The 25,909-nt window shown below is 39.0% G+C and overlaps 2 protein-coding genes across 4 annotated transcripts in view; both read left to right on the top strand.

Moving 5' to 3' along the window:
* The first annotated feature begins 5,456 nt into the window (after window positions 1–5,456).
* DDX59 (DEAD-box helicase 59) lies at window positions 5,457–13,634 on the top strand. 3 transcript variants are annotated; one of them, XM_062497682.1, is made up of 9 exons: window positions 5,457–5,768; window positions 6,584–7,407; window positions 8,546–8,713; window positions 9,260–9,349; window positions 9,738–9,989; window positions 10,153–10,305; window positions 10,793–10,921; window positions 12,594–12,853; window positions 13,499–13,634. In XM_062497682.1, the coding sequence occupies exons 2-9, from the start codon at window positions 6,595–6,597 to the stop codon at window positions 13,512–13,514; spliced, it is 1,881 nt and encodes a 626-aa protein (XP_062353666.1). In that variant the 5' UTR covers window positions 5,457–5,768; window positions 6,584–6,594; the 3' UTR covers window positions 13,515–13,634. The 3 variants fall into 3 exon arrangements, with proteins under 3 accessions (XP_062353666.1, XP_062353668.1, XP_062353667.1); XM_062497684.1 differs by lacking the exon at window positions 13,499–13,634 and adding an exon at window positions 12,401–12,443 and having other exon boundaries at window positions 12,594–12,683; XM_062497683.1 differs by lacking the exon at window positions 13,499–13,634 and having other exon boundaries at window positions 12,401–12,721.
* The window catches only part of KIF14 (kinesin family member 14), a 25,877-nt gene continuing 13,529 nt past the window's right edge, over window positions 13,562–25,909 (top strand). The window contains exons 1-14 of the mRNA XM_062497681.1: window positions 13,562–13,653; window positions 15,841–17,019; window positions 17,370–17,624; window positions 18,989–19,076; window positions 20,487–20,582; window positions 21,538–21,590; window positions 21,922–21,952; window positions 22,309–22,416; window positions 23,533–23,649; window positions 24,265–24,383; window positions 24,683–24,855; window positions 25,188–25,335; window positions 25,432–25,495; window positions 25,694–25,878. Of these exons, the coding sequence (XP_062353665.1) occupies window positions 15,929–17,019; window positions 17,370–17,624; window positions 18,989–19,076; window positions 20,487–20,582; window positions 21,538–21,590; window positions 21,922–21,952; window positions 22,309–22,416; window positions 23,533–23,649; window positions 24,265–24,383; window positions 24,683–24,855; window positions 25,188–25,335; window positions 25,432–25,495; window positions 25,694–25,878 (2,528 nt within the window). The 5' untranslated portion in view covers window positions 13,562–13,653; window positions 15,841–15,928. The remainder of the gene's footprint in view (window positions 13,654–15,840; window positions 17,020–17,369; window positions 17,625–18,988; window positions 19,077–20,486; window positions 20,583–21,537; window positions 21,591–21,921; window positions 21,953–22,308; window positions 22,417–23,532; window positions 23,650–24,264; window positions 24,384–24,682; window positions 24,856–25,187; window positions 25,336–25,431; window positions 25,496–25,693; window positions 25,879–25,909) is intronic.

Raw genomic sequence — 25,909 nt, 5'->3', positions numbered from 1 at the left:
TCTTTTAAAGCTGTAATTCAGAAAGCAGTGGAGTAATTGACTCACTGGTTCCTTCAATCAAAGAACTATTCAGTACATACACTTTGGGTTAGAGCTGCAGATTACCTACCTAAAAATCTGCTGAGTGGCTTCAAAATCCCCAAACATTAAGGAAACAGAACAACAGTTTTATGGCATCAGGTTGAGCAGACACAGGCACCCATTCCCAAGTAAACATACTGTGGCTTCCATGCCTCCTGAATAGAAAGACGTTCTCCCTCCTTTCCACCCAAGCAGTGGATATGTTTTAACTTGAAAAAAAAACCAAAAAACCCAGAGAATAATATTTTTATTCTTTAATTGACATCTTCATAAACTTGATGTTCTTCATTCATTATAATGTTATTGAACAACAACATCAAGGCTCTGGAATTCCCTACTTTAGAATAATGTAACATGGGATACATACTGAGATATTTAAAAGAATTAATAGCGTAAAGAAAACCCAAAGCAGTTCCTCTTGATGTAATTTTAGACACATTTTAGTTGTCAGATCTGTCTGGCACTTGCCACTTGAGGGAGTGATACACAAGGTGCTGATGGGACTCCAGTTTGAGTCCACTCTCAGCAGATCTGCACGTGCTGGGAGCTCACTCAAGTTGGAAAATTCAGACATTGTGTGGAGATATTTTGGCTACAAAGGAAACTTAAAATGCTGTGTATTAAAATGTTTTGGAGTTACCTTTTGGGATGGTTTTATCTGTTCCTCAAATCCCTGTATGGAACTTGAGAAGACCTTGCCTGCCAGAGGTGTGGACAGGTGCACAGAAGTTTGGTTCTGGGACAGTTTGGCTCAGGTGGGAATTAATGGGGTCACTCTGGGCAGTATCACTGTGGGGAGCTGAGGTGGATGCTACAGTCAGGCAGCTCCTTGCAATGCTTGTGATGGTGTCTCTTAATTAGTGCATGGAATGCCTGTTTCTTATGGATTTACTGTGCCTGGGAGTAGAGGAATTTCAGTCTCCTGCTTTAATCCAGTCTTGTTTTACTGAATTATTTATTATTTGCAAATGATGTGAAAGGTTGATTCATGCTTCAAAAGAAAGGCTGTGAGACATTATAGGGTAAATGCCTGTTTTTAAACTGAGGGTAGGAATCCTTTCTGTATAGTTGATATATAAACCTTGAGTGAATATGAAAAAAATCTTGATATAATTTAAAACAGACCGATAAGTGGGACACCTACTATTAATAATCTGTTTGTTATGGTTTTCATTATTTCTTTTGACTTTTAATCAATAGTTACTGTCTTTGTTACTCTAACAGAAATTTGCATAAAGTTGAAATAATCTGTTGCTGTACATTTGTGTAGTAAATCTGCCAGTATATATTTGTCCTTTTGTACACGTGGGGTTGTGTGTGTGTTGTTACATTTCTGTAGCTCCTACCATTTACTTTAGAAGTTACTCTGAAGAGACACTTTAATTATATAAAGACTGTATTTGTGCAGGGGTTTCAAATAACAATACATGATACCTTCCTCAGCAGCTATTGTACACGATGTAGGCAAGATGGGAATATTGTAAAGTCTTGGTGTTTTACCAACTCAAATAACAATGTAATCATACAAAACACAAATGCTACCCTACTGCCCTGGAAACCTTAACACTTTCCTTTATGACACCCCCAGATAAATTGTGCAGAATGAGCAAGAATTATTGTCCATAATTACTCATGGTTTTCTAGCAGGACTTAAATCCACCTTTATTCAGCCAGTACTTGAACTAACCGGTTTTTAAGAGGAAAAACATGAAGACAAACCCCTCTGTAGCATATCTGAGAGTATCTTGTCTGGGACATTTAATGTACTCTAAAGAATTAAAAAATCTTATTAAAATGCCATTCACCTCAGATCTGATTAGCAGCATCAAGAGCTGAGAGGATGGGAATTAAATTCACTGAGGAACCTCTTGCTTTTACATGTTCCATCATTCTGAAAGAGAACTTAGGGAAATGACTGAACTAGAATGTTTATGTTTTATTCCAAGAAAAAATATATATATTCAGTGAGCTCATAAAGTACAATATCTGTTTCAGAAGAGGTTTTGTTATATGTATAGTGATTAACTTCTCCATGTAAATAAATAACCTACTACATTCTGTGGGAACTTGCACTACTTTCCAGTGGTGAGCACTTTTTATAAAGCATGTTATGATTTTTGTTGAAAAAAAAAATGAACTATCAATAGTTGTCCAGCCTTTATGAGCCACTCAAGGTACAGTAGCTCTGTTGTTGCCTGTTATTAGTCATCTCTTTTTCAGACTGTTGAGTCTACATAGTTATTTCTTGCATGGAAGCCCTTTCATGCCTCTGAATATCCATAGAATCCTTTTCTAAAAATTTTTTTCAGTCTCTACTGTAGTCTTTCTCACTCAAGAGGAGAATTTCCTACCAAGTAAGCTTGGTTTTTCTTACTGCTGTTACACACTGAAAAAAAAAAACAGAAAAAGCTGATACATATAGGTTGTTTTTGGTGCATGGACTGTATAGGGTATGAAGCATCTCATATCATATTAAATATTGTTAAATACTGGTCTTTGTTTAGCAAATGATGTTTTGAATTCCAGGAAATGACCTTGTGAAAATGGAAGTAAGAAAAGGAAATTTGCTTCTGTTAGGGAGGGAAAATGAAGCAAAGAAAGTTAGTGCAAACAAAGGGGAATGACAGAGGCTGAATCAGAGAAAGGTGGGGATTTTCACAGGAATGTATGGAGTGTGGGTGGAAGGTGCCTGACAGTTTTTCAGCCGTGATGCCCACTTTCCAAATGTTAATAATCTTTTCAATTCTACCACTTAATTAAAAATCCCAGAGAGACCAAGCCCCCCGTTTGCACTTTATACTGCTAGTGCTGTAGCACACTACCACAGAGAAATCCAGGGTACTTTAAGATAGACCATGTTTCACGTGTGGCTGAACTTGAATGTTACAGAATGCTGTAGGCAGCTGCTTGAAAGCCCCCAGCTTTGTGTCTGTTTTTATCTTCCTATCACCGGCTCCTCTAACAGGTCCTCTGGACTGCCATTAAATTGTGCTTCCAAAGGGGCTCTTAAGATCTATGATTTTCTCTTCAACAAGAAATGGTGATGGTGGTAGTCACCAACAAAACCGATGAGGCAGAAATAGAATTCCCCATCAGTGTGGCTGCTTTAATGGGATTAATGCTGGAGTAGAGGGAGGAGGTAAGATTTAGGGCATCTGGAGTGCCTGGGAGTACATCAACCCAGAGAGCTCCCTACAGGATAACTTTGCCATGCACCAAATCATTTATGGTTGTAGGGTATACTTTTACTTTGGGAATTACTCTGGTCCTCCTGCATGTGCTCCAACCTGGGACAGGCTGACTGACCTCCTTCTGGTGACAGGAGTCCTTGGAAAGCGAGGGAGTGGCAGTAGGCACCCTGTTCACAACAGCCAAGCAGCTAAAACCATCGGCCTTCTCAGCAGACACGCATCCAGACCCAGGGCTCTTCCATGAACTTGGGTTTTCCTGGAGCAGCAGTCGCATCTGGGGCAGCAACCCCTGCAAAGCACAGATTGTCCGTAAGTCTGAAAGTGTTTTCTGCCCTGTAGTGAAATGCAATAATTCTGTGTTCTCATGCCTTGTATTGTAGTGTAAGTATGTTTATTTATTGTTGAAAGTAAAAACTTAATTTGAAATGCATGAACAGCTGTGTCACTGTGCCCATCATAGCAGGTTGGGGCATGTACTGAACCTTTCTCTTGTGTTCCTTATGGTTCTGCTGTGTGCTGCAGGAATGTTTTCCTCATGTACAAATGTGTGTGTCTGTAATATCTGCCTCTGTAGGATCAACTCGGGCTGTACCTGTGGGAATGCTGGAGAGACCCTATTGGAACCCTGGAGCCTGGGAGTTTTGAACTTTCTGTGCTGTCAGGCACTGACCCCCAAAAGAACACTGCTTTTGACTTGAGGCCTTGGAGAAGGCTTCCAAAATTGAATTATAGAACTAGAATCACTGGTGTGTAGTTAAAAGTGTGTAATATCACATGGTGAAGAATTTGGAATTTGGGGTTTTAGAATTCAGTAACAGGTATGGGACAAGATGGAGGTTTTAGGGTGTTGGTTTTTCTTCCTTCTTGTCCTTCTTCTTTGGGTATAGGTAGTATTTTTAAATTGGATAGAAAATGCTGCACTACAGGTCATGGGTGTTTGGTCATTGGGTCAAAAGTAGAAATAATCTAGGTGTTAGCTTTTAATTGGACTGTTTGGACTTAAAAGACTTTGTAGCAAGCAAGATACATCACCATTTATTCATCTTTAGCTTGTTAGCTAGAAGTGCCATGGCACTCACTGTACTGTAGATAAGAATTAATAAACAACTAAGTCCGAACACAAAACTTCATCTCTCGTGCATTAATCCTGACTCTGACTGAAGAGCAAAAAAAGAAGATAGAAACTAATAAGCCCCTCCACAGACCCAGTTTTGCAAAATGTATAATGTGCACAATTTTCACAAGAAAGATTGTTCTTTGTTTGATTTTTGTATACTTTCAAGCCTAATCAACAAGAAGGGAAATTTAATCCATGAAACAAAGCGCAGCTAACGAACTCTTAAGTGATGTCCAGGTGTTAGAAAAACAAATTACTTGTTGGTAGAATTACCTTGTCATGGTTTAGGGCTTGACACGTTCCACTGATCTCAGACCTATTAGGTAGCTGGCAAAGCCTGGGAAGAAGGATGTCCACTGATACTGGACACAAAGAATGCAGGATTTACAGGAATGCAGGATCCACCAGAATTCCCAAGATAAGGAAGGGACTGTTAATAAAGACAACTCGGCAACTGTGCTGAGTCAGTTCCGAGTGGGTAAAAGGTAACTGTGGCAGGGGGAGATCACAACCACCCACTCATCGCCCACCAAGCCGAAAGACTGAGCATGCAGACTAATTAGCACGAGAAGTGAGGGAATCGTTAACAACAGAAGATAGAATTCTGATAAATAAGAGAACCATGCAACTTGTAGCAAATGAATACTAATTTCTTTGCCGGCTTAAATGTATAAAATAGTAAAAAGCTCTGATAGTCGGTGTGCTTGATTTGTGGAATACCATCGCGCACCCAGGCTTGCGCAACTCTTGAGATAAACGATCAATGTCTCTCTCGAGTGCGTTATTACTGCCTTGCTGCACACTGGGTAACCAGTGCGATTTTAGGGGTAACAAGCGCGCCTGCGGGCCCCGACCGCCCGGCCCTTCCCTGCTCTGCCCGGCCCGCCGGGAGCTGTGGGCGGGAGCGGCCCCGTGCGGCCGCCGCCATTTTGTTTGGAGGCGGCGGGCGGCCCGGCGGCAGCGGAGCGTGAGACGGGGGGAGGCCGGGACCGGCTCCGCCCGGCGGGCGCGGGGGTCGGGCAGAAAAGGCGCCGCCTTGTTCTGCCGTGGGGTGGGCGGGTCTTGCCGGACAGCGGGGCTGGCGGAGTCCGTTGTGTTGCCCGGAGCCCCGCGGGCCCTTCCTGAGCAGCGCGTCCGTCAGCGCCGCGCTCTGCGTGAGCGCTGCCCTCGCCTGAGAGGCTGCTGAGCTCGCAGAGAGGTTGGTGGTGGGCGATCCTCGTTAGGCGGAAGAACGAACGGGTGATACTTGGTTTGTGGTCCGGGAGCGCGGCGGAGCTGCGGCCCCGGCACCTGCGGAGCTCTGCGGGCCGGCGCCGCTGCCTCCTCGGGACTGCCCCGCGTTCCACTGGCACAGCTTGGTGCAGGCTTAAAAAAACTCGGTAAGAAGTCCCTAGAGACTGGTAGGCACAGTACTATAGATTCAGAGTAAGACTGCCGTGTTTTGTGTACTTTTTTTTTTACCGATTGTATAATAGCAAGCGATTGGTGTGTTATCTGATGCTTTCGGAAACAAGTACTGAAAGTTTCAGAATGTAAAAGATTGTTGTTTTTGAACACTTAATATGCCTTGTATTACGGTGTGTATTTGGTAATTGGTCGTGTAAGTCTTTGCTTGTTTGGGGGTACCATGAACAAGCAGAGCTGGGCTCTAAACAAATCTCAAAACTTTGCAGCCTTATAATTTTGTAATTAATTTATAATTTTAATTTATAAGTGAACTTCAAAAAGAGCAACAAAAGGAGTGATCTTAGATGGATCCTATATTGACTTTGACACCCTTTCCAAAATTGATTGGTTTTATTTGGTTTAGGTTGGTTGGGTTTTTTCCTATAGCTTAGAAGCATGCTTGCATCTGTGGTTTCATCTTAGAAACAAGTGAACTCTCCAAGGATTTAAATACGGCTGACTTGCAAAACAGATAAATTTGCACACAGTGAAAAGCTTAAGTTTTTACTCAGTTGCGAAGGCCTAATACTGACAATGATCTGTGGACAGATCTCTGTATTGTTTCATGCTTCCACTGTTATTTTAAAACACTTCTTGATATTTGCATCAACATTGTTGCAGTCAAGATAATTTTTAAACAAGGCAGATTCTAGATCTTTTCAGGATTGAGAGTTGATTTGTGATGACAGTAAAATGTACCTTTTCCAATAGTAGTAGTTTCTAACAACTGTAACCATTTTCTTTCTAGTGTACTGAAGCATGTTTTTACCACGATCTCTTAAAGTCAAGAGGACTGCTGATCAGGACAAAAGTTGTACAGCTAAGAAAAATAAACTGTCTGCTGGAGAATCTTTGCTAGAGGAGACCACAGAGTTTCAGGACTGTAAGTCGGTTGGAGCAGAAACTTATGCTTCAACAGGCAATTCAAGTGAAATTGTACAAGAGCACCCAGAACCTGCAGCTGCAGACCTTGGTGTTGCTAATACACCGTTGGGAGAGGACAGCCAAAACACTGAGGATGATGGCTCCGTGGAAGAACCCATAAAATCCTTCAGCAAATCCCAGCGCTGGGCGGAGCCTGGAGAACCGGTGTGTGTTGTGTGTGGCCGCTACGGGGAGTATATCTGCGATGAAACAGATGAAGATGTTTGTAGTTTGGAATGTAAAGCCAAACACCTTCTACAAATTCAAGCAAAGGAAAAGCAGCTAACATCTGATCAACCCACAGACTCTCAAACAGAAGCTCACCTGCTTAATACACCTTATTTCTATAAAGATCATCCCTTTATTTTAGGTTTGCAAGATGAGCAGGTTAGGAACCTTAAACTCCAGCTGGGTATTGCTGTCCAGGGCCAGCAAGTTCCAAGACCTATTGTGGAGTTTGAACACTGTGATTTTCCGGAAATTTTAAACAATAATTTAAAGAATTCTGGCTATGAAGTTCCAACCCCCATCCAAATGCAAATGATCCCTGTTGGACTATTAGGGAGGGATATTCTGGCTAGTGCTGACACAGGCTCTGGAAAAACAGCAGCTTTCCTGCTTCCTGTTATTATGAAGGTTTTGAGAGAGGTAATGAAACTTCACGTAGTTAGAAAAAGCACTTGGCAGCTTCGTCTGTTGGATTCCCAATGTAATGGATAATGTGGTTGCAGTGTTTTTCATGAACATTCAGTGATGTATTTGACTTTTGATCGGTCAAGCATTTGGTTCTTGGAGGGAGGAGGTGGTGATTATTTTTAGTGAAATTAAATGTTTTTTTCACTTTGGTCAGGAGATGAAGCAACTGTGTCAATATTACCTATTACACAGTTCCTGCTTGTTGAGAAAGTTAATTAAATTCTGTGGTAAATTCCTAAGTGACTTAAAATAGAAAGTGAAAATAATTCCAGACCCTTTGTATGTTGTTCCTGTATCTTCATATATCAGATGGCTCAAAGAGATTTGTTGGAATTTGTGTAACTTCACAGATTAATTTCTCTTGGAATATATTTGGTTGACAAATAATTACAGGAATTTGGGGTAAAAATATTTCTGAAATCCTCTAGTTACACAATCTCCATTTTTATATTGTGGGAAAAAGAATTAAGAAAACTGCATTGTGAAGACATGAACGTAGAAGCAGCGGCAAATAGTATTCTGTACCTTGTGTGTGGTTCAGAACTGTTTTTTGCTTTATGGGTTTTATTCAAAAAGAGATGCATAAAATATATTAGAGGATTCTGGACATGATTCTAGTGATGCTTTGCACTGTTTAGATACCTTTATAAAATGTATATACGCAAAAATGCATGTAAATTTTTTCTAATGAATAATTGAAAGATTGTTTAAGTAACTTTTATCTTTAAAGTACTCTAGCAACTCCTAAACTCCAGTTTAAGAACAAAAGCATTATGTAGAAGTAGGTAAGAAAAAGTGTATACACTCCAGTAGTTCCTCTGTCTGATTATCATGAAAGTCTGCAATGTGCAGTAGTTGTTTATTGTAATGTGCAAAATTGGAGTCTCAATGAAAAATGCATCTCTACACAATCTTTTCCAGTCTTCATCTTCAGGGTACTGTACAAGTTAATGTATCTATCGAGAAGTAATTTTGTCTTGCTGCTTAATTCTCATTTTTAATGTAAAAGATTACTTTGGGAAATCTGAAAGCTTTTTGTCTAAACGATAAAGCAATTCCACATTAATGAGATTTTTCCTCTCCTTTCTAGACAGAAACTCCATCTGCTCTTATTTTGGCACCGACGAGGGAGCTGGCGATTCAGATGGAGAGGCAGGCGAAGGAGCTGATGGCTGGGTTGCCCAACATGAGGACAGTTCTGCTGGTGGGAGGTCTGCCCCTGCCCCCGCAGCTGCACCGGCTCAGGCAGAGTGTGAAGGTGAGCGCTAGCCACGTGTCATCACGTTCACAGAACAGAAAAGTGTTACTGGTGACACGTGAACACACAAAGATGGCTTCCTCCTGAGTTGAACTACTGAAACATTTGCTACCTCCTGGAAATTTTATCGTAACACAATTTTTAAAAAACTTTTTCACTTGTGGTTAAACATGTAGCAGCTTTTTGTTTGTTGGTTTTTAAAAAGTTTCATGTATGGTAGTGCTGCTTTCAAAGACTGAAATGTGCCAGTATTTTACATGAGGAGTTGTAATTGAGAGGAAAAAGTAGTTTGTTTTTCATGCAGATTTTATTGCTTGTAACTTCTCCATTAGAATTTTAAAAGATCCTTTTTGCTTAGGGCTTCATAATTTTCAAGTTTTCTAGAAGTTTTATGACTTGAATGTAAGTAATTTCACTTACTACTGCCATTGTTATGTATGTGATGGAATTTTATGGTTTTTCTAGCTTGGTCCTCTGTCCTTTCATGGAATAATTTTTTACTCCTGTGGGTTTTTTCCCTCCCTGTTTTTTTTTTTTTTTTTTCAGGTGATAATAGCAACACCTGGAAGACTTCTTGAGATTTTAAAGCGAAGTTCTGTTCAGCTGCATGGCATAAAAATTGTAGTGGTGGATGAAGTAAGTCTTTATTTATTAGAGCTCTGTTACCTTTGTAGAGGTCCTGGAAGAGCAATGTGAGTGGCTAGTCTCACTTATTAAACATGCAGAGTGTTTATTATAAAAATACAACATATTTCTTAGGAGACAATTTTGTTTTCTGACACAATTTGAAATGTGTTTAAGCAACACATGTTCTATTGCTGTAAAGATTTAGGTACCTGACAGGATAATACTGTTAGACCAGTGTGAACCATTTGTTAATTTTCTCAGTTAGCTTTTCTTCTGATTGTAAATACTCCTGCGTTTGAATTGTTACATGTTACCTTATGGTTCTTCTGTCAATTTAAGTTCAGGATCCTGCTATTCATGGAAAAAATGTGGTACGAATCTAATATTTTTCATTTAGGTGGATACCATGCTAAAAATGGGTTTCCAGCAGCAGGTGTTGGATATTTTGGAAGACATCTCTCATGATCATCAAACCATACTGGTGTCAGCCACAATTCCAGTGGGCATTGAGCACTTTGCAAATCAGCTTCTGCACAATTTTGTCAGAATAACAGTTGGAGAGAAGAATCTGCCGTGTTCCAATGTTCGGCAAATTATCTTGTGGGTAGAAGAGCCATCTAAAAAGAAAAAACTGTTTGAAATACTAAATGTAAGTTTAATACTTTTCTCATAAGAGCAATTTATAAAATGATTAATGTCTTTCTGCATCTCTGTCAGGTTCTCATCTCATGATCAGGAGAAATTGAATCCATGCTGATGATGACCAGCCAATGGTTGTAATCCCTCTTTAAATAAACTGTTAAATTTTACAGGATAAGAAGCTCTTCAAGCCTCCAGTGTTGGTGTTTGTGGACTGTAAACTAGGAGCAGATCTGTTGAGTGATGCTGTTCATAAGATTACAGGATTGCAGTGCACAGCTATGCATTCTGAAAAGTCTCAGGTGGAAAGAACAGACATATTACAGGTTTGTGCCTGCTCACATTAAGGGTGTTTTGGTAGATTTCAAATAACCGTTTTTTTAAAATGTGGCTTCAATTGAATGATTCAAGTAGTAATTGACTGTTTTTCTGCAGTAATACCTGAGGGTGTTGCTGGGGAAGATGAGAGACAGACAGGACTAAGTAAAACTGTAGATAATAATCCTGTTTTAAATGTAGATAAATACAGACACTGTTTCCCAGATTATTTGAAATGGGAATTTATATATGCATTTAACTGCAACTGCTAATTTTTGGAATTAAAATTGTGGGTTTGATCTCTCTTTGGTTCCCTCTCTGAATTATATTCCTGTTTAAATCAAATATACAGGGAGCCATTCTCTCTTCTGCAACGGAATAATCTCTCTTGGTATGTTCTTACACCAAATAACTAGCTGTTAGCCTATGCTTGGAGAGGTTCAAAATACAAATAAGGAAAAAATACTTAATTTTGGTTTGTTCCTTCCTTACCAGGGATTACTTCAGGAGAAGTATGAAGTTATAGTAAGTACTGGAGTCCTTGGTCGAGGGCTTGACCTTGTCAATGTCAAGCTGGTGGTGAATTTTGATATGCCTTCAAGTATGGATGAATATGTACACCAGGTGAATAAATTGATAATGCTTTATTTGAAAAGTGTATTGAAATATGACATCCCCCTGTGGAAATTTAAACATAAGCAGAAAGATCATTTTCCTCTTCAGAATATTTTTTATAGGAAAAGGAAAAATGGTGCTGAATTCTGTAGGTCTCTTGTGTAAATTACTCAAATCTAGAATACTGTTCCTATTATCTTCTATTTAAGTTGCTAAAACCTAGAAGAGTGTCTTTAAATCACTTACTTTTACAATGTTCTTCCTGTTTTGTATTCTCTTGTATTGTTTTGTGTCTGTAGAAAACAAAGCTTACCATTTCTTTATTGTGTGAAGAAATACCAAATGTCTTGCAGGTGTAGCTCATCCACAGTGTGGGATATGCATTAATAGTCACGAAAGCAGTCATCAACTTGATTTCTTCCCCTCTTTCTAGTCAAGCATCTCTTCTGATATTTTTTATTCTGTGGATATTTTTTATTCTGTGGATTTCCTGCTTCAGAAAAGATGATATGTGAGTTGGATGTGTGTGTACATTTATGTGCACAGTCCCCAGCCCTAGTTTAGCTGGCACATTAAGAGAACTCATTCTTGCCCTCTTTGTGGCGTAAGGAAGACACAATGCTACTGTGTGCAGTTCTGAGAACATCAGCTATGGGAAAAGGCAGCAAACTGGAGGGAGTCCAGGTGAAGTCAGGGGGCTGGTACGTGTGACACTTTCAAGACAGGCTGAGGCAACTGGGCTTGTTTGGGCTGCACTGGAGGTTTAATTACTCTCTTCCATTTGGGTGATTGCAGAGGAGATGGAGCCAGACTCTCTTTGAAGATGCCCAGCGATAGGGCAAGAGCCAGCAGTTGTAACTTTCTGGAAGGGAAATTGTGGCCTCATAGCAGGGAGAAAGGATTTTCCCAATGAGGGGAGTCAGGCAGTGATGGACCTTTGTCCTTCAGACACTTGAAACAAGTGAAGGAACTGATCCAACTTTGAAATAAACCTTGTTTTGAACAGATGAGGAGCAGCTCTGGAAGTATCTACTGTCATGAACTCCTCAAGTATCCTGTGCTATTGACTGCAGTATTCCCCTCTTGTTTTTAATTATCTTTCTGGTGAAGTTTCAAGCATGTATTAAGTAAATAAAAAGGGTCTTTCCTAGCATCAAAACTATACCAATATTAACATGTTAGCTGTTCCTAATTCAAGAGTCTTTGTAGATTATTTTCTAATTTGTTCAAGAATTTTAGATAATATTGGTAAATAACTTAAAGTTAGTAGGACATTGAAAGTAAAGGGCATTTTTGTGGCCACGCTGGGACATACTGTGCTTAATATGAAGTGTAAGTATTTGGTGTCTCTATAGTATTTTTAAAAACCTTTTGTTTGGATCAGATTTACTGTAGGCCTTTGCCCATAGTCTGTACCTCCTGTCTCAGTATCAATATTGTATTTCTGGTATGCCTCATAAACAAGTCATAATTTTAAATGCATTTCAGCTACAGCTTCAGATCTACATATCCTGAATTCAGGAAGTTTATTGTAAGTACCTTTGTGCTTACAGGATGAGAGAGATTTGGCCCTGTCACTTAGGTTTATTTGCTGTTTTGTAACAAAAAAATAAATTTCAAAGACTATTTGAAGGACTTCCATTTAATATTGCGAACTTAAAATTAATTTATGCTTTTTCAGGTTGGAAGAGCAGGGAGATTGGGTCACAGTGGAACTGCAATTACTTTTATCAATAACAACAGCAAGAAGCTCTTTTGGGATGTTGTGAAGAGAGTAAAACCCACAGGCACCATTCTTCCCCCACAGCTGCTTAATTCCCCATATCTGCATGACCAGAAGAGAAGGGAACAACAGAGACTTAAACAATTACAGACTAACCTTGTAACAGGAGATAATATTATGGACATTATTAAAAAACACAACAAAAATAATTCTCAGAGGTAATAAAGGCATATTTATAGTTATGTAATTACAATAAATGTATGATTAAAGTAAATATGAAATGTTGCCTTGTATATTGCATTTTTAAAAGAAATTTATACAGTTTTATAAGAAGTCTCCTCTTTATCTCATCTTTATTTTAAAATGTAGGCTCTTGTGTGCTTGAATTACTGTAGTACCTGTAGTACTATTACTTGTAGTAAAAGTAGTCATTTTCAAAACCAGTAGTCCTTGGTCTTGCTGGCAAGAAAAGAAAAATCATGGCAGATTAGCCTCTGAACATCTCTTCCTCTTAGCTTAAATAAAATCTTCCACTGGGAATGTTTCTCCATGTCCTCAGTATGCTCTCTTGTGTTTTCTTAAGAACATACATGCAAATCTTGTTTGCAAACAGTACTCATTTAGTTTCTCCATTAGTACCTGTGGACCAGCTGGCAGTTCTGCTGAAGGAATTTGCAATACCAGAAATAGGTTGTTATTAGTGGAACTTTATGGGAGAGAAATAAAATAAAACGTATGATTTTGTTTAATCAAAATGATATCTTCTCTAGCAATGGAATGAGTTGATTTTTCTGTCTCATATGAAATAATCCACTCCTGCCCATAAAATGTTTTTTGTGTAACTCTCCTACATCCCATTTTAGGCATTGGTATGTCTAGAAGCATGGGCATCCCTACAGTACCAGAATTCCACCCTGCTGTACCGGAATTCAATTCCAGAATTGAAATTGTGTTCTACAATCATGAAACCTAACAATAGTTCTACACCACCTTTGCCCCAGGAACTAAATGTGTAAAGGTAAAATTGTATCAGCAACCCGATTCAGTTATCTTGTAGCAAGCTTTCTCATCGTTACTGGGTTTAGATGGTTTTGTATAATAGTTTTATTGTCGGTGAGTCTCACGGGCGTATCTTACCGATTGATTCCAGCACCCTGGTGGCGTTGCGTGGAGAGCGCCGACATTGCCCAGGTGGCACAGCCATGCGTTTTATTTCCTTTCCCAGCCATTTTTCCCTTCCCTTGTCACTCGAGCTTTGTCGGCACAGGGAGTGCGGTGTAACTGCGGTACCCGTACGGGAGGGGTGGGATCTGGGTGGGACGGGGCTGGGACCGCAGCGCTCCCGGAGCGCCATGGCGGCGCTCGGTCACCGCCTCAGCCCCCGCAGCCGGCCTGCCGGGCGCCCCCTGGCGGCGCGGGCGCAGCCGCGGGGCCGGGCCTGGGCGGGGCCTGGCGGAGCCAATCGGGCGCGCCCGGCGCGTTCAAACGGGGCGGGGGCGGTGCCGTGACCCGCGCGGAGCGGAGCGGAGCGGAGCGGCGGTTGGGGAGGGCCGCGCTCCGGTGAGACTTCCCCTCACTTCCCCTCCGGTGAGGCTTCGGGTCTGAGGGCTGAGGGTCGTGTGGGTTGGCGGGGCTGCAGCTGCTGCCGCCTCTCCCTGAGGGCGGGCCCTTGGCCGTGCGGGGTCTGGGGAGGGGAGCTTTGCTGAGGGATGACACAGCTGCCTGCTGCTCCAGCTTTGAGCGCTTGTGATTCGTATCTAGTTAGGGGTTGTAATTCCTGAAAAACGAGGAATGAGCGTACTTCAGTTCTGAGTTCAGTTCTCTCGAACTGAACCTCATTCCTTATTTTAGAACAAAGGATCCTTTAATGGGGAGTTTCACTTTTCTCCAGAAAGTCTTTATGGTTGTTTATGAGGCATAGCTGTGGCAAGAGGAGGGGAGAACTTATAAAACATATGTTAAAGTTGCATGGAAAGGGTGGACTTCTCAGAAAACGCACCAGTCATAGCTTACATCCGTGTTTCTCTGTTTACTGTCTGCTAGAGGGAACCACGAAGTTTGTATTTTATTAGTCACATAACATAGTTTCGTCTCCCAAACTGGATTAAACAATAAATATACTGCTCTGAAATTTTGCTATTTTCCTCACAAGTTGAGAGCTATGAAAACTGTGCAGTCGTGACATGTAAGTGGATGTTATTGCATGAAGTCTGAAAGTACTCTGAAGGCTATTACTTAAAAGTGTAGCCTTAAAGGAAAGTTCTGCTGGAGCAGTGGCTAAATGATTTCTTCTACACCACTTGCTGTCATCTTGCTTTCCTTTTTTTCCCCTTGACCATGTTCTGCTTTTGTTAATGGTATGGCAGCTTTTGGAAGATCAAAGGCAGATGACTTCTTGCTGACTTGTAGTCATGAATTTATTGCAGCTGGCAAGTCTGCAGTGGGTGTTGATATGAAATCCCTTACAACCCAATAACTATGGTGCAGATGGAACAGGGAAAACATGCTTTCTTGTACAGATTATGTATATATATAGCTTTTGAAATATTTGCATGTAGAAAGGACAGAGAGTACATTTTACAGTTTTTTTTTTTGTCCCCTAGGCTAAGTATCTTTTGCTATATGTCTGTGTACCAGAGTGAAATAACATCCAACTATTAATAGTTGCCTTTATTAAGTGCCCTGTTCCAATACAGGGTTATAGATTGCATATCAAAATCCTGAAAAAAAAAATCCTTCCATGTTCACAGACTTCCTGTTCAAGGTTAACTTTGTTGTTCTGTTGGAGTCTGTTAGCTGTAAAACACAAAGAGTGTAAATAGATGTGAGTGAATGGAGTCATGATCTGGAATTTCCTTAGTTTGGAAATCATGGTAGATCATTTGGAAGTAATATCCATGGTCATCTTTGTTGCTACATAGTTCGATTGTTCTTTTTACCCACTGGTGCTTCTTTGTGGTGCTTGGCTTGCTTTCTGAAACAAATCGTAGAACGCAATAAATCAAGTAAAATAGCCTGTAGCTGGAAGCAGTCATTCAGATATAAAAGAATTATTTTTTTTAAATACCGAGGTGAAGCAGGATACTACTCTTTCTTAATGTTTGGGAATATGTACTGCAGTATATGTGAGGAGTTCCCCATGCAGCAAAACGTAACTCACACTGCACATAAGCATCGTAAAAAAATTTTTGTTTTGTCTCCTCAGATTCCTCATGAAGCAGCAACTAGAAATAATCCTTTAGGAAAGGTGCCGTACTCGTCAACATTTGGGTTTGAATTAGCTAGAAGACAAGATGCCTATTTACACAGTTCCTGCCAGGAGCCCCACTGGGACCCGATGCACAGCCACTTTCCAGAAGTCTTCCTCACACAATACCCTGGCCAACAGTAAAGCATCTGGGCAGCAGCTGAGGTCACAGGTTTTGGGAGAAAAGGATGGTCTGCCTTCATGTCCTCAGAATAAGGCTGAGGAAGTAAATAGGACCTATGTGATTTCAGCTTGTGAAAAAGTGAATGATGTGTCAACTTCTTTTAAACTGGAAGGCAGACTAACACTCCAGAGGAGAGCTGGAGCAAGCAGAAACTCAGAGTCTGGTAGTGACACAACACAGGGTACAGAAGAACTACAAACAGAGAAAAGACTTACTCTGCGGAGGCGTATGAGGACTGACTCCACAGAGAGGAGTACAATTAATCAGAATATTGTGCCTAGAAAAGGAAATGATAACCTTGGTGCAAGAGGAAATGACAAGATTACACTTTCACAGAATATTAAGGGTACAGATGGTGTTAAACCAGACTTGAAGTTAGCTGAGAGTCAGTCAAATACCAAGTTGCAGCATAACCTGAACAGCAAGGATTCCTTTGGTTTAGTTGGTGGTGTCTGTGCAAATGCTATCAACACGTGTTTAAAACGTAAGACAAGCACTGCTGACACAAAGTTTCAAAATGAAGTTCCTAAATCAGAACGGTTTGTTACCTCAAAATGTACTAATAGCCTGTCAGGAGAGCAACTGAATGAAAAAGGCAATATAAATAAACTAGCTGGAAAGCAAGGGGTACAGCACTTGATAAAACACAGCAGCTTGGAAAGACCAAGGACACCAGCAAAAGTTTTAACAGAAAGATTTACACTTACCCCAAAGAACAGCACTTCTCAAAATCAGCCTTGTCTCAAGCTGGCCTCAAATGAACAAACACCTCATCTGCAAATTCTAGCCAAGAAACTCCCCAGTGTCTCCAGCTCTCTTCCTGTGAGTACAAGTTCAGAAACAAAAGTGAACACAGAAACTTTAGCTGAGATCAGCTGTAATGGAGAAGATGTTTCGAAAGTGAAAAACAGCAAAGTGATTGTAGCTGTGCGGGTGCGGCCCTTTAGTAACAGGTTTGTATCCTGGACTTATTTCTGGTGCTAACAGTGTGTTGATTTCTACTTTGTACCTGTTCTTTCATCATTGATCCAATAAGGATATAATACATACTTGGAAATTAGCTGATACTTCATGCAACACCAAGGTAGATTTATTAAGAAACTGAATTGACTTTATTTGTGTCTGGGTCTGTTTTTTACATATTCATTAACAAAAGTGTTTTGAAACTTAATACTTTGTGTGTTCCTCAAGCAGGTATTTTTAGCAATGATCATTGAGTTTTTTATTTTTCATTAGGCAGTGAATTGCTAACTTTAAGCATGTAGCTTATATTTTTTTTTCTTTTCTTACCTTTTCCATTCAGGGAGAAAACTGAACACTCATTCCCTGTGATCTACATGAATGGTTCAGAGACAGTTGTACGAAATCCATCCACAAACCAGGTTTACAACTTCAATTATGACTTCTCCTTCTGGTCTTTTGACAAGGGTGATCCTAATTTTGCAAGCCAAGCAATGATTTATAAAACTTTGGCACTGCCACTCCTTGAAAGAGCTTTTGAGGGATACAATGCTTGTCTTTTTGCTTATGGGCAGACTGGCTCTGGAAAATCGTACACGTAAGTTGCTAATAATAATTGTTAAAGTTCTGCCAATTGTTATGCAGTATTAAGTCATGAAAAAGATTGAATGGAATAGGTGTTGGAGTCATTCAATTGTGCCAAAAGGTTATTGTGGATTTTAAAAATAATTAAGCCAGTATTTATAGCAATTAAGCAAACATTAACTTTGGAATATTTTTATGTACGTGACCCTGTCTTTTCTACTTTTAACGGAGGAAATAAATTCAGAGATTTTAGTGAAGGAAAACCTTTATGAATGCAGAGAGCTTGTCAAACTCTCCTAGTGTTGTTTTTCACTGTTTATTTTGTGCATGAAGTGGCATTGTAAAGTATAGAATGTTTTTTGGAGAAGACACTTAAGAGATCATTATCATTATGGTCCTTATGCTTCAGAACTTCAAATAAATCCAGATGTTTGTGGCACTGCTTATTTGAAATTAAATCTTTGCACAAAATAATCCCAGATAAGTACCATTTTTAGGGTTTACAGCCAATTGTGTATACCTTATTTATATTTTGAAATAGAATGCCTAGCGAGCTGTATGGTTTCCAAGCATACATCTATTAAAATTAGTTTGAGTTGTATAATTCCTATCAGGTGCTATAGACTTTGAATAAAGATAGTTGAGGACCAGAAATGTTTCTGTTCAATTCACAATAAATATAGAACTTACACAGAAATAAGCTCCCTTTTAAGTGAGTGAACTTCCATTTTAAGTTGATGAGCTCAGTTTTTACTTACACTGTTGTTTTTACCTTGGCCTAAAAGATGAACTCAGGATTGCAACTGTTACCCTGTTGGGTTTTTCTTTGGATTGTTTTTTTCGCTTTCATTTAAACAATAACTTACCTTCACCCCTTTGTGCTTTGAACAAGGCTGAAATTAGTATCAGGGTCCTTTGGTCAAGTTTACACAACAAATTTCTGCTGTGCAACCCTGTGTGTCTCTAGACTGCAGGTGGATTAGTCCACTGCACTGGTGTGCTGCTGTGACAGAACTCAACAGGAAAAAACTGCACCAGAGCTGGAGAAAAGCTTAGGTTGCACTGGAAGTGTGCAGAGCATATAAAATGCAGGCAATGTTAAGATATTGAGCATCTATAGATTTAGAGTCTTCAGCTGCTGTAGTCTTCATTTGACTTCATCTGTTTATCTGTGGATAATATATAAAATACCTCTGGATATCATCTTGACCAACTCCACACTTAGACAAGCACCAGCTTAAATCAGGTTAATTTCTGTTGCTTATTATTACATAACTTAGAAGTGTGTGGCATGGCAACTGTAGAATTGTACAGTTAACATTAAAACTATCTATGGAGAGCTACAAAACTAAAGCAGCACGATTTTTGTGACCACAGGATGATGGGATTTGATGAAGACCGGGGGATAATTCCAAGACTTTGTGAAGATCTTTTCAATCAAATAGCACAAATGGACAAGGAACAGGTGATATGCTTATGCCATTGACCTTATATTGGAATATAAGGAAAGTTATACTTTAGTGCTGATCCCTTTATTAGTGTTCATATTCTTTTGCTGATTCAAATATTGTTTGTATTCATGGGGTTCAACATTGTTTTGCTTCCTTAATGGCAGTAATGTGAGAAAGAAATCTGGACATGATATTTTTATTGCATCACCAGACTAGGATTCTTTTCTCTATATTGCATGTCTTACATTTTAAGATTTATGTAAGGAAAGGCAAAGCAAAATCCCTGTGGGCTCCATACCTTCAGTGGAGGCAGTAAAACAGACCTCAGAAATATGAATTTATTATTAAATATCACATATTAAAGCAAAAGCTGTGATAGTATCCCAATTCAAGTATTCCAGCTCAGTATTCTAGCTGAAACAAAAAATAATTACCCTCACTTTCTCTGTAATTTTTTCTCTGTGTTTGTGTCTCTGGTGACTGACTTGTGGCTCAGCAGACCTTAACATCCAGTTAATGTTACTCAGGCAAACTTTTCCTTCTTTAACTGTTCCAAATTTCTTTACTGCTTTTTATTTAAATTATAGATTTTGAATCCTAATACCTGTCAACATCTTATATTCCAATCCTCCAGCAGATTTCATAGACACTGAATAATTTAAGAAAGTTATTTATTGCTGAGTTTGGCAATAAAGTGAAATTTCTAAAAATTGCAGAGTGTTTTTTTATTCCTTTGTTTTATGCATTGTAAGTGATTCTGTTGCAGTGAATTGTCTTGAGTCTTGTCTTTCTGATTGCAGTGCTTTAGGGGCTTTGCTACAGTCTTCCTTGTCTCTTAAAGAAAATTCCATTCTTCTTTGAAATAGAAAAAAGATCCAGATGCCTTTGGAGGAAAAAGATGTTTTCATGAAAGTGTTGTTGTGGTGTTTTTGTTTTTTTTTACTTGCTGTAGGTAGAATCAAGGTTTCCCTTTCCATTGGATCATTCTGTTCCATGTCAGGATGTTGACAACATCCTTCCCTGTGACAAATACTGTGCTGCAGAAGCACAGTCCCTAAGGGAAAGAGATGTGTGCAGTTGCAAACAAAATTATATTTTCATGTACTAAAATTCCAACGCTGAAAATTCTGAAGTGGATATATGTACTTTATTTTAGTGTTTTATAGCTTTCATCTGGGAATGTCTGTGGATGGAATTCCACTGAACTTTATTTTTGGTCTTAGCAGAGGTGTTATAATAGACAACCTTTAAGGGTCCCTTTCAACCCAAACTGTTTTATGATATAATTTCTCTTGGAAAGTCCCTTCAGCACAAATATTTATAACACTGAAAATCAGGGTCTGGTAGTCTAAGTTAGTTTTTGAAACAAAGGATGATGAATATGTTTTTTGGACTATATAAAAAACTATTATTAATTTTATTAGGTTTTGTATCATCTTGAAATGAGCTTCTTTGAAGTATACAATGAGAAAATTCGTGATTTGCTTGTCTTTAAAGCTGAAAATGGACAGAAGAAACAAGTAAGTTGCTCACAGAATCAAGTATCTGCATAGCCTCTAAGTAGTAGCATTTATTCTGAAACAAAAATACACAAATGACAAGTGCTCATTTTTTTTTTTATCTAAGTACCTTGGTTGTGAACAATGGGATACAGGTAAAAAACAAAAAGATCAAAATATCACCACATGACTTAAAGCAAAATGCTTATCACTGGAGAAATGCTAAGCAATGCTGAAGTAGAAACAAAATGATTTATTAGAAACTATCAAAATAGTTAAAATCTCCCCTTATGTGCAGAATGAAGATGATCTTATCAGCCTTTACAAAAAGTCTCCTAGGATATATCTAAATCTCCAGCTTACAATAAGAATGTTCTGTACAGTATCACTTGAGTTACAGTCTTGTAATTTTGATGGAGTTTTCTATTTTTGTTGCCTGGTTGTCTCTTAAGGAGTTGGAGGAGGGGGAAAGAAACAAGATTGGCCTGATTACCTAGTTAAGGGTCACTAGTTAAACTAGTTTAGCTAGTGTTTAGTGGTTGTTTATTAGAATACGTAAAACCATCAATTAAGGAAGTTTGTCTTTAAGTATTTTATGTAAGGAAGGAATTTCTTATGTCTGATTTATCAAAAAAAGTACTTCCTGTGCTTTGGCATTGAACACTATCCTGTGTTTAAATTGAACATTAGTTTATGATAGATGCAAAATATGATATGCAACGTCCAACTTGATGTTGAAGTAAGTCCTTTAACCTAAACTTGAGACTTAGGTGGACTTGCTATAAAGAAAATAAGACTCTACTGTCTTGTCTAAAGCAGGAGTGCTTTCACTCTGATTTTTGCCAGTGATTTTGTGGTAAGCTACTTAGAGACATAGGAGATTTATGTTGTAGAATCTTTTTTTTAAGATACTCCTGAGTACTAGATCTAACTAATGCACTCCTAATAATTTTTATTTTGAAATTATTTTCATCAGCTTCGTGTAAGAGAACATCCAGTGTTAGGACCATATGTGGAAGGCCTGACAGTGTAAGTCTTAACTGTACTTATTTTAACAGATGTATGGTGTAAAGAGGGTATCTTGAGGCTCTATGAAAGTTTATGTACCCACCAGTAAATTAAGCAAGATCCCAGTGTTATGCAGTTTTAGAAAAATGCATACCCATGACTAGCTTGGTATATTTTCTTCATTGCCTTAATGAAATATAAGAGTGTGGAAGTTTCAAGACAACTTCAGCTTTCATTATGCATTTGTATTCTGCTTGTAACTGGGAAAATGTTTCAGAACTCAGGCAGCATATATATTCTATAGAAAGAAAACTGTCTGAACCCAAACTTTTCTTTTTTTCCCTTCACCTAGGAATGTTGTCCGTTCTTATGCGGATATTCAGGTAAGAGTTTTTGGTAACTAAAAGGGAGTACAAATATTTCTGCCTGCTCCTTTTCTGCTTACTGCTGAAAAATAAATTGCATGCATGGGAAGGAAATGTTTACCAGACTGTCCAGTAGTCTATGATATTTCAGTGGGTTTTGTAAAAGAGTGATGAGGACTAATCCTGTATAATGGAGCTGAGTAGATTTGTACTGTCAAGTGTTGCTGTTCTGATCATTATTTCTAAAGTTTAACTTTTAATTCCTCTCTTATAGTCATGATTTGTGTTAATAACTGTGTTTGCAATTATTTAAATCCTCAGTTAACCATCCAAAGTAGCATTTAGTTTAATGTCCTGACTTTTGTCTTTTACAGAGTTGGCTTGAACTAGGAAATAAGCAGAGAGCAACAGCTGCTACAGTAATGAATGACAAGAGCTCTAGATCTCATTCTGTCTTCACCCTTGTCATGACACAAACTAAGGTATTGCTGGGGTTTTTTTTTCTGTATGTTCAAATTTGGTAGTATAAAGTTCTTTTGTGTGCTGCCTAGAAAGTTGTGAGAATATACTTGAAGATCTTTGAGTGAAGCACAGGGCATTTTAACACTGGCCACAAAACTTGTTTTATTTTAACATGCTTTGAGTAGATTCTGATGTCTTTGTGCTAAGTATTTTTATAGCAGCAGTATAAATATGTCTAGGCTGACAGATCTAGGAGTAGTTCCAAGCTTCTCTGAGAGTTTTGAGATGTAACAGGAGTCCCAACTGAGGCCAGATTGAATTTCACACTGCTGCCAACACGTTTTAGCTTCTAGGAAGGTTAGGCTGTGTGAGGTGTGTGGCTGTGCTGACTTCCTGCAGGCAACAAAATGGGGCAACAAACTGGTAGGAGATGCAATTTCTGCTCAGTTTCAAGACACTTCACTGCATAAATGTTTTCTTGCTTCAGGATGCCTCTTCCCAAGTGTCTCCAAGATATAGGGATTACAACTTCTCATCTGATTTACATATGCTTAAAAGACAAAACCTGACTTAGTGACATGAGCCTGAAGACAGAAATGGAATAGGTAGAGCTCCTCAGGAGTCTACAGACTGTCAGTTTTCTCCACTGACAAATGACTTGTTGAGTTGGGGTTTTTTATTCTTGATTGGTTTAATTTTTGTCCCAGTTCCCTGGATTTTTTCCTTTCTTCTTCCCCTTGCCATTCTCACCACTAGATTACTAATTTTTCTCTGTCATAGCTCATTTTGAGCTTTGCCACTGACTCCTTAACTGATCTTCATTGGTCTATGTCAGTAACAGCTTACTGATTTGCATGTTTATTGGATAACTGAATTGGATTGACTGCAGTCATCAAACTTCAGACCCAAACCCCTAGTTTGGTCATCTGTTGGGTTTGCAGTCTTTGCTTGTGCAGTTATTCAGCCACAACCAACTGAGCTTAGTTTCCTTTAAGGGATGTACATGAGAGTACCCTGTCAAAAACTAAATGACACCATGAAGTTTTTGTGCATTTAATGTGAACAGCTTGTCCGATTTCTGCTTATCCTCAGGCTTTTTATTTGGTTTGAATTCCAGCATCTCCCTTTCTTTCCAGGTAGAATTTGTGAATGAAGAAAAGTGTGATCGTAGGCTCACCAGTCACATAAATCTAATTGATCTAGCTGGCAGTGAGTGCTGTACAAAGGCTCAGACCACTGGTGAAAGGCTGAAGGTAAAACAAGAGTGGAAATCTGTGGAAAAGGCTTGACTCCTAAGAACACCCTTAAACTCCAAAGCATGTTCACCTAGTAGGACTTTTGGGCAGGAACTGTAGCTATAGAAGGATGTATTTAGCCCTATGCTTGTCAGTATTTACATCACATTTTGCCGGTGAGGGTGGGTGGCCTGAAGAAGCTGTTTGGACTGTGTAAAGTGGCAGATCTTCCTTAGAATACCTCTCCCCATGTTATGTAGGTCTAATGGCAGGAGGAGTGAGGGGAAACTGTGTGGCTTTGGAAATCATGAGTCAAATATCACATGGAGTTGAGGCTTGCCCTTTTTGGGGCATCTAATTAAATAGATTTTTCTAACAAGATACTATATTTCAAGCTGCCTTCATAAATTTGATGGCTCTTAACACCACTTATTTTAAATGCAGGGTTTTTGTTCTTTCCAAATGAAGGTGCTCTTGTATCTTACTGGGTTTTTTTAATAACTGGTGACATTTAATATGTTACAGCTGTAGCATACATTGAATAACCATAATTAATCAACAGTGCAGTTGATAATATCACACAAGAAACTGCAGCTGTATTATAAATATTTTTTTTATTTTTGCTTTGTGTAGGAAGGTGTGAGTATCAACAAATCACTCTTGACCCTTGGAAGGGTTATTTCTGCACTGTCTAAACAATCTCAGAATGGAAAGAAAGCTTTCATTCCATACCGGGAATCTGTTCTTACTTGGTATGTACATTATATAGAGATGGAGGTTTTCTGAGACTTTGGTTTTCTGATCTGTTCATGAGGCACCTCTTCCCATCCTTTCTCTCCCTCTCTCTCAAATGACCTGTGGAGGGAAGAAATTAGCCTGTTGCATCAAATAAAGACAAAAATGGAGCTTATTTTGTGTTTTAAGTAGCTAACAGTTCCTCTCAAATAAGTAGCAAGACTCCCTGTATTTTATCTATTCCAACTGGGAAATTTTGAATTTTTCTGTCAGTGTGAGGACCAGAGATTGACTGGTATTCTCCTGTCCCATGCAGGCTGTTAAAGGAAAGTCTTGGTGGCAATTCTCAAACAACCATGCTTGCCACAGTGAGCCCAGCTGCCAGCAGCACCGAGGAGACGCTCAGCACCCTTCGCTATGCCAAACAGGCTTGTTCAATTATCAACATTGCTAAAGTGAATGAAGATGTAAATGTCAAACTAATCAGAGGTGAGATTGACACCTGCAGACTTTCAGGGTTGTCATTTGCATGTGTGTTTAGCTTAGTTCTTGTAAGAGTTGTTCCTAGGAATATTTTTTATGTTGACTGACCTCTTGTCAACTAGACTAATAGAGCTTGGGATGTCTTCCTTTTAATATTATTGTTCTTTGTGAGCTTTCTTATTTTCCAAAATGCAGGTGATATCTTAGGCTACACTTGAGAGCTGGAAATAGAGAAAGGTGTTTTCTTTTAAAATAAATAGCAGGATTAATTTCATACTATTGTACTGAAGTGTGTTTTGCCTTCATTTTTTACTGTATGTCTGTTTTGTCTAATGTAGAATTAAAAGCTGAAATTGAAAAACTGAAGGCAGCTCAGAAAAGTGCTCTGAACACAGATCGTGAAAAATACAGGCGTTATTTGCAGGAAATAACATCTCTGAGGGTAGAATTGCACCAGCAGGAGCGGAACATGGATGAAATGCAAAGGTCAGGCACTCATTCATGTCTTAATTTAAAATGAAAATGGTAAAATTTATGTGCTGTAATTTTTCTCCTCATATGTTCTTTTCTCTATATATTAAGGGCCTGGAAAGAAAAGCTTGAAGAAGCAGAAAAAAGGAAATTGGAAGATATAAAAGAATTGCAGGTAGATACTTTTTCTATAGGACATAGTACAGAAAATAGAACCTCAGGAAACCTTGCAGAAGAATGAGAGTAGCTGTAAGATTTGGTTTCCTTAATACTCATCTTTTAACAGATTTCTGTTACTTCTTAGAAAAATTTAATGTAGATATTTGAATGCATAAAATAAATAGATTTTAATGCAGAGCTGTCTTTTATCTAGAAAGCTGGAATTGCATTCAAAATGGACAATCACTTACCAAACCTTGTCAATCTCAATGAAGATCCTCAGCTTTCTGAGGTGCTGTTATACATGATCAAAGAAGGGGAAACTACAGTTGGAAGGTGTACACCAAATTCAAAACATGATATCCAGCTTTCTGGAGTGCTGATTGCTGATGACCATTGGTTTGTAGTGTTCTCTTTATATTTTAAGTTT

The sequence above is a fragment of the Cinclus cinclus genome, chromosome 8 (assembly GCF_963662255.1).
Source record: "Cinclus cinclus chromosome 8, bCinCin1.1, whole genome shotgun sequence".
In the NCBI taxonomy this organism is placed as follows: domain Eukaryota; kingdom Metazoa; phylum Chordata; class Aves; order Passeriformes; family Cinclidae; genus Cinclus; species Cinclus cinclus.
The sequence above is the reverse complement of the archived record's forward strand: the minus strand, read 5'-3'. Positions and strand labels throughout refer to the sequence as shown.

Excerpts from the sequence above, each read along its gene's own strand:
- DDX59 (XM_062497682.1), top strand. The coding sequence starts at position 6,595 with ATGTTTTTACCACGATCTCTTAAAGTCAAGAGGACTGCTGATCAGGAC. Across the intron at positions 7,408-8,545 it reads TTATGAAGGTTTTGAGAGAG|ACAGAAACTCCATCTGCTCT; the intron begins GTAATGAAACTT and ends TCTCCTTTCTAG. Across the intron at positions 9,350-9,737 it reads AAATTGTAGTGGTGGATGAA|GTGGATACCATGCTAAAAAT; the intron begins GTAAGTCTTTAT and ends TTTTTCATTTAG.